The sequence below is a fragment of the Schistocerca gregaria genome, chromosome 5 (genome assembly GCF_023897955.1).
Source record: "Schistocerca gregaria isolate iqSchGreg1 chromosome 5, iqSchGreg1.2, whole genome shotgun sequence".
Classification (NCBI taxonomy): Eukaryota; Metazoa; Arthropoda; class Insecta; order Orthoptera; family Acrididae; genus Schistocerca; species Schistocerca gregaria.
Genome location: NC_064924.1, coordinates 260,807,602 through 260,825,581, shown reverse-complemented (window position 1 = coordinate 260,825,581; position 17,980 = coordinate 260,807,602). Strand labels below are relative to the sequence as shown.

General features: G+C 38.3%; 1 protein-coding gene across 2 annotated transcripts in view; it reads left to right on the top strand.

Annotated features, from left to right (window-relative positions):
• LOC126272933 (cilia- and flagella-associated protein 91-like) overlaps window positions 1-17,980 on the top strand; it is a 273,513-nt gene that overhangs the window by 168,241 nt on the left and 87,292 nt on the right. For both annotated transcript variants that reach the window (XM_049976230.1, XM_049976231.1), the window contains exon 12: window positions 9,225-9,446. In XM_049976230.1, the coding sequence (XP_049832187.1) occupies window positions 9,225-9,446 (222 nt within the window). The remainder of the gene's footprint in view (window positions 1-9,224; window positions 9,447-17,980) is intronic.

Genomic DNA, 17,980 nt, shown 5'->3' with positions numbered 1-17,980 from the left:
TGTAAAAGAGCTAGACTCTTGCTTCTGGGTATAGTGGTACAACTTTATGTGCCCTACACACAAATGTTGCAAGTAGAGTTCAGAAAGCAATGCATCTGGCATAACTTCAGTTCAAAGTTGGCAACAAATCATGTCGCGAGAAATTTGCCCCATATTTAAAAAGGCCTAATTAGTGGAGAAAGTGCGTTATGGATCTGGTCTTCTGCCAAACTACTGTCTGTCTGGGTGTTTAGTATATCACAAATTTTGGCCTGGCTTGTGTGTTTACTTACTGTGCTACCATTCTGTAAATTTGCTAAAAAACATGAATGTATCAAAATATACCCGGGTTCAAAGTCATGTATCACAAAATGGACACCTACCACATTACATTCATTAACATGATTCGACAGAGCACATTTAATTCTGTTAGAAAAACTTATTTTCATTTTGGTGTCTCTTTGGGTAAGGTGCAAAAATGTTGCCTAAAATTTGGAATTTTGTTGATTATGTCTTCATTGTTTAAATATTCATTCATATACACGGGTATATTTTGATACATTCATGTTTTTAGCAAATTTACAGAATGGTAGCACAGTAATTAAACACACAAGCCAGGCCAAAATTTGTGACATAATAAACACCCAGACAGACAGTAGTTTGGCAGAAGACCAGGTCCATAGCGCACTTTCTCCACTACTTATGCCTTGTTAAATATGGGGCAAATTTCTCGCGACATGATTTGTTGCCAACTTTGAACTGAAGTTATGCCAGATGCATTGCTTTCTGCAATCTACTTGCAACATTTGTGTGTAGAGCACACAAAGTTGTACCACTATACCCAGAAGCAAGAGTCTAGCTCTTTTACATTATGAACAGTGGAATGCCTAACTTGACAATTTCTTCACAACTTTTCGGTCTCTGTAAAAGTGGTCTTCACGAAAATGTCTTTAGCACCTCAAACAAGTTAAGGTGAGCCTGAAAGTTTGCATAAGTTCATGTAGGACCCTCAGGTACATCCTGTACAAATTTCATCAAAATTGAAGATGGTCGAGTTGGGATCATCATCGAAACTGGGACACTTAATGACCCAATACACGGTTGCCTTTTCATGCTGTGCTGACAGTGCTAAAATTAATCCAATGATCATTTTCAAGCGCAAAACAATGCCAAAACCTTCTGAAATACCACCAGTTGTTATTGTTCACAAACATGACAAGGGTTGGATGCACAAGACCGGTATGAAATTATGGATCAACAGTGTGTGGAAAAGTAGGAAAGGTGCTTTACTGGGAAAGAGTTCTCTTCTTGTGCTAGATCAGTTTAGTGGTCATTTGAAAAATTTTGTGGAAAAGAAATTGAGACAGGGAAATACAGAGCTTTCTGTTACTTTGGGAGGGCTTACTTTGCAATTGCAGCCTCTTGATGTCTCGATAAATAAACCATCTGAAGTGTATATGAGAGAGGAATGGAACAAATGGATGATGGATGAAACCCAACTTTAATTCATACCGAAAGAAGCGAGAGAATGACCAACAATCAAACAATTGAGTCAGGGGATAAAATAGTCATAATCTAGTGTGACAGAAGACATTATTGTTAAATCTTTCAAGAAATGCAGCATAAGTAATGCTCTTCATGGCAGTGAAAACCATCTTATACATGAAGAGAACAACAGTGATGGCAAATAGCAAGAAAAAGAAGAAATTTCAGATGACTGTTTTCAGGAATTTTAAAGATAACTTCAGTTTTATAAACTAAGCATCTCTTTCTTCAGTCTGACTTTGCAGTCTCATAATAAAATGGTAGAAATGTTATTTTTAAAATAAATTTGCATAAAAATTGAGGTGCACATTATAGTCAGTAAAATATGTGTAAATTTTCTTGATATGTGTCTATATAGCAACCTTTGTTTGTCTGTTGGAGATCTTTTTAATTAAAAAATCTATTTAAAAACTTGATTTTTTTACTATTGTTAATCGTCACTGATGATGTTGGCATATCAGCTGACTCATGGCATGAATATTGTTGGGATATTTCATAACATATAAATGCATCATACAAATGTGATACTCTGCTTTCAAGCTGAAAAGAAAAATAAAAGATTCTGATGATTCTGCATTGATATCAGGTGCAGATTTCTCAACTTCTGTTTTTGGCTTGAGAATGGTAAAGCCGCCAGGTCGGACATGCACTACACACAATAAACAGCTGCTTAGATATCAGAGTACTTGTTGTATTAAAATATGAAGAGGAATTTTGTAATTTTGTGAATTGTGTTAATCTGATTCAAGCAATTTTGACAGTGTTTTGTTGACAAACATGTGTAAATAATGTCTGTACAACGTTATCCATATTGATATTTAGTGTGTTGTCATCTCTGAGAAAGGTTACATGTGTTTTTATACCAAAATGGGCCAGAGAACCTGTATTAGGCTAAATATGGTAATTTTTATGAATGATCACTTAATAAACATCAGATAAGTCACTGATGATGTTGGCGTATCAGCTGACTCATGCCATGAATATTGTTGGGATATTTTTGGTATCATGGGAACTAAGAGTCTCAAAACTGGCAAGAAATTTTTTAAAAATGTATAAGCTTTGTTTAAAACAGATTAAATTTCTGTTGTTTTTCCAAGGATTTAGCCCACATGAACTGGTTTGTGGACTGACTGGATGCAGAAAACACTGAAGCTAGGAAAAGATACCCATTCAAAGGCTGACCATGTCTACTGCCAACAACAAATCTGATGTGATTCTTTACTCTACAAGTGGAATTGGCAAAATGACAGGAAGTTGAGAGAAGGCAGATAGAACAATGCTCCACTAAGAAAAATAGCAGGAAGGCTAACTTTTCCAAATGTAGGTTAAAAATAAGAGAAAGATACAGCACTTGCCCCATTTATATGTTTGCATAATTGTAGTATGCAGACCTGTGTTCACTTTCTTAGGACTAAGTGAAATACTGACAAAGTGAGTGCACACTATCATCTTGTACAATATAAGTTATGAAGTTTTCAGAGTTGTGAAAGTTTGTTACTATAATAGTTCTAAAAACTATTGCATAACTTAAGTGCTTCTCTAATTTCTGGACAAATGCCCTTCAGATGATGTAGTTCTTGAAATTTATGCTGAAGCAATGTACAAAATGCTGATGTAAACATATGTTTTAGAACATTAATAATAATAATAATACAATAATATTCTAATTTTTAAAATCTGTTGCTCTTCAAAATTTGTGTTTAGATTGGAGTGGATGGGGCAGTTAACAAACTGCCTCTCACTCCCCACCTCCTACCCCCTGCCACCTTCCAGAACTAACCCCTAGATCTGCATCTGATGAAGGAATCAATAACTATATGCAGTTAAAGTATGATTGACTACGGATGTTAAAAGGAATGTTAAGGAATATAGAAAAATATGTCTGCTTTGCAAAAAGTGTTATAGGAAACTGGTTGCAATTTGACATTAAGCTTTTGTCTTTGGGAAAGAAGATTTAGAATACCAATGGATAAAATTGAAAAGTGCATTATGCTATAGTTCATATATATGTCCTGAAAAGGATAGTGAGGGATAGGACAGACCCATCATGGTGCAACAGCCTTATTAGAAAGTTTCTGTGACAGGAAAGAGAGCTTCATTAAAGACTTATATAAAGCCAAAGCCTTTTCCACAAACAAAAGGTGTTGAAGTCAAAATGAACAAAGGAGGGGTATTCAAGAAACTTTCAGTGAATTTAAAATAAAATTTGTCTCCCAGTACGATGAAATACATTACAAATGTTTTGACTTACATACATGCAGTAAATGGTTTAGAATCATCTAAACAGTAGCTCAGTGACCATACTGGCACGTGATAACACAGAGGATGGAAAAATACTGAATTTACTCTTCTGACATGGTTTCACATTGGAAGACTGAAATATACTTCCTTCTTTCATCATTGCATGAGCACCCTGATGATAAATATTAAGATATCAAACAATAGGAACTCCAAGTTGGAATATCAACAGTTGCACAGGATAGACTGCTACATGCCATTGAAGATGACAGATTGAGTTGCTGACAGACATAACGAAAAGACTGTTACGTACTAAGCTTTTGGTCAAAGCCTTCTTCAGAAAAAAGGGAAAACACACACACAAGCAGGCACACTTCACGCACACCTGACTGCTGTCTCTGGCTGCTTTAGCCAGACTCAAATATTAAGATATGTGTACCTGGATTAGAAAGTCAACTAAAATCACACAGCAGAGGAAAGGCAGCTGGACCAGATGAAAGAGCTGTATAATTCTTTACAGATTGTGTAATTCTTAGTTTATTGTTTAGGAGATAGGAAAAGGTTGGGAAAGAATAAAAAAGATGAGAAATTCAATCAGACCCCAGGATTAAAAGGAGAGAGAGCTGGTGGTCACTTTTTTCCTGGGATCAGAGTGAACTGCTCACCTTAACCTGCCCCAACATTTGCCTCTCCCCTCCCTAAAGAAGGAACTAATAGTTCTAGAAGCTACAATTGAGTCACACACTTTTATGTTCCACCTGCTAAACGTAACTACTGATGAGCAATAGTGTCTAATAATTTTATAGTTTTCTTTTATATACAGATGTGAAAGAAGTGCTCTCCTCTGGACAAGTTTACTGTAGGTCACCAGACCAACAAATCATTTCAAGTTATTTGAAATAGTTACAGGTTGTTCCTGTGTCCCAGAAGATCACCAGACTGAAGCGCATAACAACAGGTCTGTAGGGGTGACATCAGTTTGTTGTGGTATTGTGTAACACATAGACTCATGTTCAGAAAAAACAGAACACCTTGAACAACTAGAGATAGGACGTTCATGTTCACATGACATGTACATCAGTATGTTCTGCTGAAATGATTAGCATTTGAACCATGTTGGCCTGCAGATTTGAGGTCAACATCAATATCATGGCACAACACCACCTACCAGTAAAATGTACCTGCGGCTCTCATTGTTGCTATAAACTGAAGGTAAATTAACAGTGTGATTTGAGTAGATGTGCAGGATTCTTCGCAGACATATAGACTTTACTGTCAAATCAGTAAGTTTGAAAGAGAGTGCATTATTGGCATGAGAAAATGTGATGTACCCATCCAGGAAACTGCTACTCATGTGGGACAAAGCAGTGCAACAGGTGTGTGCAGAATGTTTCACAGAAGGCTGTAGAACACAACAAGATGAGTCAGTTTGCACCACCCAGACCACCTGCCCAACAAGATCGACACATCATCCAAATGGTGTTGCAGGACAGATCTGTGTCCTCCTCGGCTCTGGCACAACAGTGGTACATCATACACTATCATTGGTGACAGTCCTTCTTTGCCTGCCTTTGACAAGTGTGTAGAAACAAGCTAGATGGCAGTGGTGTATGGAACAATGTTACCGGGGATAAGAATGGCATCAGGCAGTGTTTCGTGGCAAATTAAGGATGTGTTTGTTTGCATATGATGGCTGCGTTTTGGTTTGCCACGAAGAGGAGGAGTGGCAGCACAGTAACTCCATCTGCACAACATATACAGCACCAACTCAAGGCTTTATTGCGTGGTGTGCTATTGTTTACAACCACAAATCATAGCTGGTGCATGTCCAGGGCACTGTGACTAGTGTGAGCTATGAAAATGACATCCTGCAACCCGTAGCAATACCCTGTCTGCACAATACACCAGATCCAATTTTTCAGCAAGACAGTGCACAACCATATGCTGTTTATTTATATATTTATTTTCTGTCCATATAACAAAAAAGGACATTGTCAGGAAAATTTAGATTACTTTACACATATACAGTAAAATATTTACATTCTTTCATAACAACATATGGATCAGACACGTGTCTGTACACATTATTTTTCAAAAGGGCACTACAAGTAGATTTCTCTATAGTGTAACACAATTTAGCTTATATTTACAATAATACAGTACACATAATACAGTGTATAATTACATTCTTTCATACCACTGATAGATCGGAGATATTCTCTATATACACTGTTTTCCTAGATGGCACTACAAGTTAAAGTCCTCTATAGAGTAACAACACTTCTCTCTTAATAATTGCTTCAGTCTACTCTTTAGCATATTTAGATTTACTTTCTTGAGTTCACAGGGAAGCGCATTGTAGAAAATTGATCCTATTCTTTGTGGGCTGTGGTCCATTGCCTTTTTATTGGTCACAATTCTATGAAAATTTTCCCTTCCCCGTGTATCATAGTTGTGTACATTACTGTTTCTCATATTAAATTCAGGATTTTGTTTATTAAAAACAAAGATTCCAAGACTTACCAAGCGGGAAAACGCCGGCAGACAGGCACAAGAACAAAACACACACACAGAATTACTAGCTTTCGCACAGACACTGTGTATGTGCGGATGGATATGTGTGCGTGTGTGTGTGTGTGTGTGTGTGTGCGCGAGTGTACACCTGTCCTTTTTTTCCCCCTAAGGGAAGTCTTTCCGCTCCCGGGATTGGAATGACTCCTTACCCTCTCCCTTAAAACCCACATCCTTTCGTCTTTCCCTCTCCTTCCTGAAGAAGCAACCATCGGTTGCGAAAGCTAGTAATTCTGTGTGTGTGTTTGTGTGTTTTGTTCTTGTGCCTGTCTGCCGGCGTTTTCCCGCTTGGTAAGTTTTGGAATCTTTGTTTTTAATATATTTTTCCCATGTGGAAGTTTCTTTCTATTTTATTTATATCAGGATTTTGTTTCATGAACATGACTGTCTGCAGTATATACATGGAGTACACCATAAGAATTTTATATTTTCTAAAGATGTCTCTACAAGGCTCTCTCTTCTTTACCTTAGCTACCATTCTTACTGCCTTTTTTTGTAATCTGAAAAGTCTGTCTATATGAACTGCTGATGCCCCACCCCCCATCTCAATACCATACTGAAGATGTGGATGAATCACCCCAAAATATATTTGCCTTAAAGTATCACGGTCCAAGAGGGCTGAGACCAGTTTCAGTAGATACACATTTCTACTTATTTTCTTGCAAATATTATCTACATGTTCTTTCCATGATAAGTGTTCATCAACAACGATGCCCAAAAATTTATGTGAATTTGCATATGCAAGACCCAATGGGGATGTAAATACAGTATCAGTTATGGCAGCAGTATAACTGTGGATGAACATTATTATTACTGTTTTGTCTTTATTTACAAGAAGCTTGTTTGCTGTAAGGTATGCGGACAGAAACTGATCTCGGTACTGTTAGCTGCAGACTGCATATCACTGCCACAGCTGACGAAGGATATGTCATCGACATAGCTTACAACCATGCAATTTTGGGGTTCAAATAAGTTATTTACATATACAAGGAACAGAAGAGGCCCTAGTATGCTTCCTTTAGGCACGCCACATTGAAGTGTCCTGAAGTTTGATTTGGTTGTTAGGAGCTGCTCATTATTTTGATAAGTTAGCTTTACATATTGTTTCCTGTCTTCCAATTAGGAGGTAAGTAGTTTCAAGGCTAGTCTTCTCAACCCGTACTCTTCTAGCTTATACAGAAGAATGGAATGATTCACAGTATCAAAGGCTTTACTCATATCTAGGAATGTGCCTTACCTTGTCACTTTTGTCCAGCTTATTTAATACTTCATGTATGAAAGATGCTACTGCTGTTGCAGTAGATCTCCCTTTCCTAAATCCATGTTGTAGGTTGTTTAACAGATTGTGTTTGGTGAAACATGATGCATTAAATATGTTACATGAACATGTGTCTTCTTAGTGTCAGTCTTTCGCCCTGGCCCACTAGATCACTAGACTTGTCACCAATCAAAAATGTGTGGGATATGGTGAAACGACAGGTCTTGTGCTGTGACCCAGTGCCAACATATGAACTATGGAACCAGGTGAATGCAGCATGGATGGCTAAAGGTGGTTTTTGAAACATTGTAAGTAAGCTTTTATGGCTTGCATGTGATAATTTGTATCTGTTTTCAAGCATCTGTCAGCTCAGTCCCCCCCTCCCCTCTCCCAGCATGTCTGTTATGGCCTCCCATAGGTCAAACAAACCTGTGTACATTAGTAATTCTCTTCTTTTTATACAGTCAATATCTCCTGTTAGTCTTCTTTGATGTGGATGCTACACTTGGGCAATAACACAAGATGGATTACGCAAGTGTTTTCTGAGCAATTTCATTTGTAGATGTATTGCATTTTCACAGTATCCTACCAATGAGTTGAAGTGCACCATCTGCTTTACCTGCAACTGAATCTTTGTGATTGTTACATTTCATATCCTTCCAAATTTTTACATCCAACTATTTGTAAGTTGATCCTTCCCAATATGATGATATTGTATCCATACAAAGTAAAGTGCGCAATTTTACATGTCTAAGTGTTTAAAGCATGTTTCCAGTCCTCTCCACCACTTTGAAATATTATCAACATCTAACTGAATGTTTCTGCAGCTTCTATCAGACTGTACTTCATTACAGTTAATTCCATCATCTGGTAAAAGTCTGAGGGTACCATTAATATTGTCAAGGGTCCTTGGGAAACACCTAAAGTTACTTCTACATGTGTGAGTGACACTCATCAAGGAGAACATGCTAGTTCTTCCTGACATGAAGTCCTCAATCCAGTCAGAAATCTCACTTGATACCTCTGCCAGGCACTTTATTGTGAATAGCAGAGTAATCACATAGATGTAGATGTAAATAATTGTATTTTGTAAGTGTTGGCATGGTATTGACTTAAGTGATTTTCAGAAGTTAAGATGTACTGCATCATTTCTGCTTTGATTCACAGCATTTAAGTTGTCATGTGACAAAATAATGAGTTGGGTTTTGTACAACAAGTGGATGCCAAGGGTATAGACAGTAGTTTTGTGCATCATTCTGCTATTCTTTTTGTAGCCTCATGTTTTTTCTTCCATCTTGTAGGTACAGTTTTTGTTCAAGGGATCTACAGTATATTATGGTTAAAACAGGAGCTACGTCAGTCAGAAATTTTGTTTAGAGCGTGATAGGGCTTTTGTTGAGCCTGATGCTTTGTGTAATCTATTAGGAGTACTATCTGGTTGGAGTGCTCTTCATCATGCACCATAAGATGGTTTCCTGAATATAGATGTAGACCCAGATGTACTTAGATGTAAATAATGTTGCACCCCATTTTCTGTAGTTCTCAGATGAAATGTATTAAAAAGATCACAATTATTTGTTGGAAATTTTCATTGAAGTGAAAATTGTATAATAAATACAAAATTTACTTTCAGGATAGTAACTGGCTGGCAATGTGTAACTACTTAGATGGACTGTCCTTGAGTGGCATACTAAACTTCTTATTAAAAGAGATGACAAGGCTGCAGGATGAGCGTCGAGCACATGCATTTGCTTTACTTGCAGAACGTGAAAGAACTTTAAGAGAATGTGTAGAAGCCGAACGCCGACAAGCTGAAGAAAGAAGGCGTAGAGAACATGATGAAGTTTTTAAACAGGTTCAGTCATATTCACTTATTTGTCTTGTTGAATTTATCCAATCTGAAATATCACATGTAGTACTCATTTACTCTGTCTTTAAACCAAGCATAGAACATTAACACTTTGTTTTTGTTGGTGTAAGTGACTATGTTGACTTGTCCTGTGTGGTATTCAGTTGCTGTCAGCAAAAATGTTGAAATGGAAACATTTCTGTGCAATGATTTCATGAAGTTTCATAGTGGGCAGGAGTGTGAATCATTTTCTTAAGCCACTTTATTTAGCATATGGATATTACTCTCCTTCAGTGAGTATTGTGTTTCATAGACACAGCAATTTCAGACATGAAGAAAATTTTCATAGCGACGAAAGTTAGTCTGACTCCTACTCCTCCTCCCCAAACAGTCATTAACAATTACATACATTTCTTGTTGAGATAATGATTAAAGAATGATCCTATCAATACATTTAGTATTCTCTTGGGACTCATACAGAAATTAATCCACAGATCTTACACAGGAGTTCTCATTTACTTATTTTATTTATATATTTGTTCTCAGTAGACAAATATGCAGATTTGTTTTGGAGTGTGGACATATTTTACACTTTCCTCATCACTTTGCAGCAATAATTACAAATAATAAACATAAAAATATATAGCTTGATTACTGGTACACATGAATAATATCTGTAAAATTTAAAGTATTCTAGTCCTCTGAAAGAAATCCTTAATCCTACAAAAACATTTATTGGTAAGAAACTCCTTTAAGGCCATTTCAAAGCAAGTTACACTTGATCTTTTCAGTGTTTTTGGAAGTTTGTTAAAAAATTTGATCGCATGTTAAAGGGATTGCTGTCTGTACTTTATGTATTATATCTTTCCAGGTGATAATCATAGTCCCTTCTAGTATTGTAAATGAGCACATCTCTATTTAGACTATTGTGCTGCCTGTATTTTCTAATTTGTTGAACAGTTTTATAAGCATATAGTGATGGCAGTGTTAGTAAATTCTTGCTTTTGAAAATCCCATTGCAAAAGGCATTATAACTAAGCATACATGCTTGACAGCAGCACACCTCCATACTTCAGTTCCATATGTGAGGTATGAAAATGCTAAAATGTAGTGAATATTACTCATTTGCTCAAAATGAAATACTAATGACATTGTCCTCATTGCATAAATTTATTTTTTCTCAGTAATGTTTCCCACTTTGTGTGTGACTTGTATGATCTGATATCTGACTTGTAGGTTTGACAGTTAGAGACTTTTAGCTATTCCTCTGATAGTATAAATTGCCAGTTTATCAAGTAGCAGCTTACAGCATACTGCACCAAATGCACATGATACATCCAGCAACAAATATGCCACCCTTTTTTTCTTATCTAATTTCATACATATTGTATGTACTAGGTTCACATACGGCAGATGATGAGTAGCCTTTCCTAAAACCATGTTGGGTTTCTCATTTTTCCTTGGCAATAAATTTTTCTAATCTTAGTGCAAAAAATTTTCCTAATATGTTGCTTAGGGCCAGAATTAAGCTGGTGGGTCGGTAGTGTTTTACTTTGTGGTTACTACCTTTTTTGTGTAATGGATGGGCTATTGTATATTTAATTCAGATGAAGATACATCTATATTAAAACTTTCGTTGAAGTAGTGGACCAGAACAGGAACGAATGAATGCATGTTTTTAAGATAATGGAGGAAATTTCATCCAGTCTAGTAGAGACTTTGTTTTGCATTTTATTTATAATTCTCTCTATTTCAGTTGTAACTTTTTCATACATGTACACTGTTTTTCTTTATCTGGTAAGGAGTATTGTGGTCATCAGCACCAGAGTTCAGATGTATGCTACCTGAGATAGTAAAGCAGGTAAAGCACGTCAAGTCGGTTTGCCGTCTGTGTATACCACACCATCTAATCTAGGGAGGAAGGCTCACTGTGTCACATTTGACATTCTATTGTGGTGTGCAGGATACCTTTCATTCTTGCTAGGTTACAGGGTAACATGATTACAATGATTACACCAAATGTTAATACAGACAGAACACAACTGAGACCATATGCATCTAGGACAGAAGCACAACCAAAGCTACATAATCAAAGACACAGATAATGTGGATAACAACCTGTACTATGCAACACTCCCTCTGTTGTTTTCTGATATTAAATAAACAATTGATAACAATTTTCAATCAGTTTAAAACTTTTCATTTGAAAGTGACTTTTTGAACTTGCCTGATAGTTAAGGACAGGAAAAAAAAAGATTTTATATCCAATTTTTGTTTTATTTTTCAGCTATCAGTGTTACTTTTAGGTATCATTTACAGGCACCTTGTTTCTCTTTTCAGTTATTTGTTTTTGTACTGTTTAACCACTTTTCAGTGTTATAGTGAAAATGAAGCTGTACCTGTCATTTACATTGTATTTATTACAACATACACATCATATTTATTTACGTTACACTGACCTGAGGAATGCGAGGCTAGATGAAGGAGAAACAGGAATTAAAATAGCTGGAATAAATGTAAACAACCTCAGGTACGCGGATGATACGATCCTGTTGGCAGAAAGTGAAGAAGAATTGAGAACACTCTTACTGAAGGTGAAAGACAAAAGTGAAAAGGCCAGTCTTATGCTGAATGTGAAGAAAACGAAAATTATGGCAGCTACAACTACCAATTCATGGGATATAGCAGGAGAAACCATGGACGTAGTGACCACATTAAGTTATCTCGGTTCCCAAATCTCTGCTGATGGCGACTGCAGCCATGAAATCCGGAGACGCCTGTTGCTCGGTAGACAGGCGATGTCAAACCTTGACAAGGTCATAAGGTCCAGAGATATAACACTAGCAACAAAGATCCGTATTGTGAGGGCTATGGTCTTTCCAGTTGTGATGTATGGATGTGTCCCCTGGACCATTAGAAAAGCTGAACGGCGAAGAATTGACTCCTTTGAATTGTGGTGTTGGAGGAAACTTCTTAGAGTTCCGTGGATTGCAAAGAGAACCAACAGATCAATATTGGAGCAAATAAAACCAGATTTCTCCCTGGAAGGTCTAATGTTAAAACAAAAGCTGACCTACTTTGGACACACAATGCGAAGGCATGCCTTGCTGGAAAAAGCATTAATGCTTGGGAAGATTGAAGGAACTAGGAGAAGAAGACGTCAGAGGATGAGATGGATTAATGGCATCACAGAAGCAATGTGTTCCAACCTGGAAGGTCTGCGGGAGAAAGAGCAAGACAGGAAAAAGTGGTGTGATTTGGTTCATGGGGTCACGAAGAGTCGGAACCGACTAAACGAATAGAGAGAGAGAGACCTGAGGAGGAAAAAGGGAAAATGCAAGTAGTATTGTCATTATTTCTAGGTCACCTACCAAGACATGGTGTTGCCAGTCTTACCAGTCTGTCAGGACTTCACTGTAGTTGGAAAATAGTCTCTCATTTGTCTACATTGGGATGGCTGCACCCAAATAATTTTCAGAGCCACAACTACAAACTACTGATTACTGACTCCTGTTTCCTGCATATTTCATGAATGTGTGGACACATGCTTCTCAGCAAAATAGTGAAGAGATTTATAACCCCTTCAGAGTATCTGCACTGATGGGGTCAATCATTCCAATTACAGATTGCATGATCCTTGGCCTGTCTACATTACTATGGATCAAGTTTATTGTTCTTGGGTTAAAACATGAGTTCTGAAGATGCAACCTAGTGCACTTCAGTGCCTCATTAACTTCTGCATAAAGTACTTACCCATTTGTCCTTTTAAAAACTTATTTATTTCATCACTAAAAATTCCTATGCCCATAATACTGCAACATTCTTCAGGCTGTTTTAATTTTATATAAGCAAAGTGTAATATTTTGAAGTCTCTAAGAAAATAATCATATTAAGTCACATGCATGTTCTTTGATCATCCAATAGCAATCTGACATAACTCAAAGCCTGCATTAAACAGCTCAAACTGTGCAAGAATTCAGTCATTTCTTCAAAATATTCTGCCATATAAGTGGCTGTGGAGAGCCATGAGTTCCAGCATGTTTAAACTGGTAGGGGGAAAACATTGTATCTCTATTTTGTTTTTCCTTCAGATACTGCAGATACCTCTTTCTGGTATTCAAGAAAGCAGTCTTAAATTGCCTATTATAATGTTCAACTAAGTTACTTCATTAAATGTTTTCAGTAAGAGTCAGTTTACATGCCCAGCACTGAACATGGTTTGAAAGATCACATATAAGTGTTTTCACTACTGCTTCCATATTAGTGCACTGTATATTGTATTTCCACTCAGCAATGCTCATCACCATGTGTAAACTCTACAAGGCATGCCAATACTACCTGCACAACATACCTCCTCCCACTCTTTTTGATCATCTTCTCCTCCTCTCTCTCTATGCATTTCTTCATCCTTTTCCCTCTTTCCATCCCTTCTTTGCCCCTCTCTCTGTCCAGCTCTTCTGCCCCCTCCCCCTGCCCCCCTCCCCTCCCTCGCACACTCCAGCCCTCACCCCCTGCTCTCATTCTACGATCTTAGCCTTCTTCACACTTACTGTCTCCATCTCCTCCTCCTCTTCTTTTCTCTGCCATTCATCATCCTCCTCCTCTCTCACTACCCTCCCCCCCTCCCCAGTCATGTCCATCTGCATGTGTAGTCCCTGCAAGATTCATACATACTATGCATGTGTGTGTGTGTGTGTGTGTGTGTGTGTGTGTGTGTGTGTGTGTGTGTGTGTGTGTCTCCTAATTGAGTGGACTGATTCAGCTAAACTTGGTACATATATCCCTTAATGTCAGGCTACAATCACTGTTGGAGATAAAAAACACCTACCTATCATAGTTCAGGAGCTCTGATACACTGTGTGAATAAAAGTAGCTGGACACCTGGCTGAAAATGACTTACAAGTTCGTGGCGCTCTCCATCAGTAATGTGGGAATTCAATTTGCTGTTGGTCCACCATTAACCTTGATGACAGCTTCCACTCTCGCAGGCATACGTTCAATCTGATGCTGGAAGGTTTGTTGGGGAATGACAGCCCATTCTTCACCGAGTGCAACACTGAGGAGAGGTATCAATGTTGGTCAGTGAGGCCTGGCACGAAGTTGGTGTTCCAAAACATCCCAAAGGTGTTATATAGGATTCAGGGATGTTATTGTTGTGTAACCACTCCACCACAGGCCATTATGAACAGGTGCTCGATCATGTTGAAAAATGCAGTCACCATCTCCTGAATTGCTCTTCAACAGTGGGAAGCAAGGAGGTGCTTAAAACATCAATGTAGGCCTATGCTGTGATACTGCCACACAAAGTAACAAGGGGTGTAAGCCCTCTCCGTGAGAAACACGACCACACCGTAACACCATGACCTCCAAATTTTATTGTTGGCACTACACATGCTGGCAAATGATGTTTGCCAGGCATTCACCATACCCACAGCCTGCCATCGTATTGCCACATTGTGTACCATGATTCGTCACTCCACTCAATGTTTTTCCACTGTTCAATCGTCCAATGTTTACATTCCTTACACCTAGCGAGGTATCATTTGGCATTTACGGGTGTGATGTGTGGCTTATGAGCAGCCATTCAACCATGAAATCCATGTTTTCTCACCTCCCGCCTAACTGTCATAGTACTTGCAGTGCATCCTGATGCAGGTCGGAATTCCTGTGTGATGGTCTGGATAGATGTCTGCCTATTACACATTACGACTCTCTTCAAATGTCAGCGGTCTCTGTCAGTCAACAGCTAAAGTCAGCCTGTGCGCTTTTGTGCTGTACATGTCCCTTCACATTTCCACTTCACTATCACATCAGAAACAGTGGACCTAAGGATGTTTAGGAGTGTGTAAATCTCTCATACAGACGTATGATAGTGACACCCAATCACCTGACCACGTTCAAAGTCCATGAGTTCCACAGAGTGCCCCATATGTCTCTCTCCAGATGTCTAATGACTACTGAGGTCACCGATATAAACGTATATTTTTGGGGGTGTTCAGATACTTTTGATCACATAGTCTATAATAAACAATAAAATGAGTGGAAAACTGCTGCTTTATGTGTGACATGCTACTAACTTTATTTGCTATAAATTTCACAGTGAGTATCCACATATGATGCTAAATGCACATAAAAACTGTATCATGGTACCACACATAGCTCAGGAGATATGATGCTTTGTGCTTGATAGTTAAATTTGTTACTTCTTTGCTACTAAGTATTCACAACATATTTTGCAGACAGTATCCACATATGCTGCTGAATGTACATAAAAAAGTATGTCACTGAATAACACTTAGATCAGGAGACGCGACATTATAGACAGCGACATGTGTGAGAAACTGCCACATCATGGACAATGTTTAAATTTATTACTTCTTTGTTCCTAACTCTATCTGCAACATATTTTGCAGGCAGTACTCATACACTGAAGAGCCAAAGTAACTGGTACACCTGCCTAAAATTGTGTAGGGCCCCTGCGAGAATGCAGAAGTGCCACAACACGACATGATATGCACTCGACTAATGTCTGAAGTAGTGCTGGAGGGGATTGACACGATGAATCCAGCACGTCTGTTCATAAATCTGTAAGAGTATGAGGGGGTGGCAGCACATTGCAAGGCACCTCAGATATGCCCAATAATGTTCACCTCTGGGGAGTTTGGTGGCCAGCAGAAGTGTTTAAACTCAGAAGAGTATACCTGGAGCCACTCTGTAGCAATTATGGACATGTGGGGTGTCTCATTGTCCTGCTGGGATTGCGCAAGTCCATCAGAATGCATACTGGACATGAGTGGATGCAGGTGACCACACAGGATGGTTACATATGTGTCACCTGTCATAGTCATATCTAGATGTATCAGGGGTCCCAAATAACTCCGGCTGCACATGCCCCACACCATTACAGAGCCTCCATAAGCTTGAACAGTCCCCTGTGACACGCATGATTCATGGATTCATGAGGTTGTCTACATATCTGTGCACATCCATCCACTCGATACAATTTGAAACGAGACTCGTCCGACCAGGCAACATGTTTCCAGTCACCAACAACCCAGTGTCGGTGTTGACAGGCCCAGGCAAGATGTAAAGATTTGTGTTGTACATTCATCAAGGGTACATGAGTGGGCCTTTGGCTCCAAAAGCCCATATCAATGATGTTTCGTTGAGTGGTTTACATGCTGACACTTGTTGATGGTGCAGAAATTTATGTAAAGGCTACACTTCAGTCACATTGAATGGTTCTCTTCAGCCATCGTTGGTTCCTTTCTTTCAGGATCTTTCTCCAGCTGCGGCAATGTTGGAGATTTGATGTTTTGTTGGATTCCTGATATTCACGTTGCACTTGTGTAATGGTCATACAGGAAAATCCCGACTTCATTGCTACCTCGGAGATGCTGTGTCCGATCACCCATGTGCTAACTGTAACACCACATTCAGACTCACATAAACATCATTGTAACAGCAGTAACCGATCTAACAACTGTGCCAGACACTTGTTGTCTTATGTAGGTGTTGCCGACAGCAACGCCATAATCTGCCTGCTTACATATCTCTGTATCTGAATACGTTTTCCTATACCAGTTTCTTTTGTGCTTCAGTGTATATGCAGCTGACAGTACTTATACAAATATATCATTGTCCAGTACATAGATCAAGAGATACAATGTCATAAACTTTGAAATGCATGAAAAAAATGCTGTATCTTGTATGAAGTTTTAATACATTTTTTTTAAAACCGAAAATACACTTCTATAGCAGAGTCAACTTAAGGAAATCGCTGACACCTAGCAGGCCTTTCAACAGCCTTCAATTGCAAAGCACAAATGTCTGAAGGTGAAAACAATAGCCGTTCATAGAGCTATGAAGAGGTGTTGCCTTAGAGGCCTTTAGAAAATCGCATTGTAGACACGTGAAGCAGCTACATCCAGCATACAAAAATATTAGGTTTCTTGATTTGAATACTGTACTTACAAGTTTGTGTATTATACATAATTCTTTATATGCCTGTTTCATAATTTGAAAAGGTGCTCCCACAAATACATGGAAATGAAATTATTTCAACAATACTCTATAAAAACAATTCTTTTTATTTACTAATAGAAAACTGGCAAAATGAATATCCAAGAAGTGCCAGTTTTTTAAGGCTAGTAGATTGTTAAAGCAGGCCGATAATGTAAGGGGTAATCAAATGAAAATGAGAAAAATGGAAAAAGTAAGTAAACTGTTTACCAATGTGAGATGAGATGGTCAATATCTTCATGGAAAAATATGTGCGGTTGCCTACAGAACCATGATTGCAGCCAGCAGGTGTGCACCTCTTCATCCTAAGCAAATCAGTGGCCACCTCCAAAAATATGTAAATTGCATGGGGAGAGATCATGACTGCACAACAAAACTTCTGCAGCATAATCAAACCAGTCTTAGCATCAGTGGGCCTGCCCACATTCTGCAAAGGTTGTTTTGAGTTTTGGAGATAACCTTCATGCGATTGACATCATGTCATAACCTTGGTAAATGGGAAAATTATTTCTGCAGTG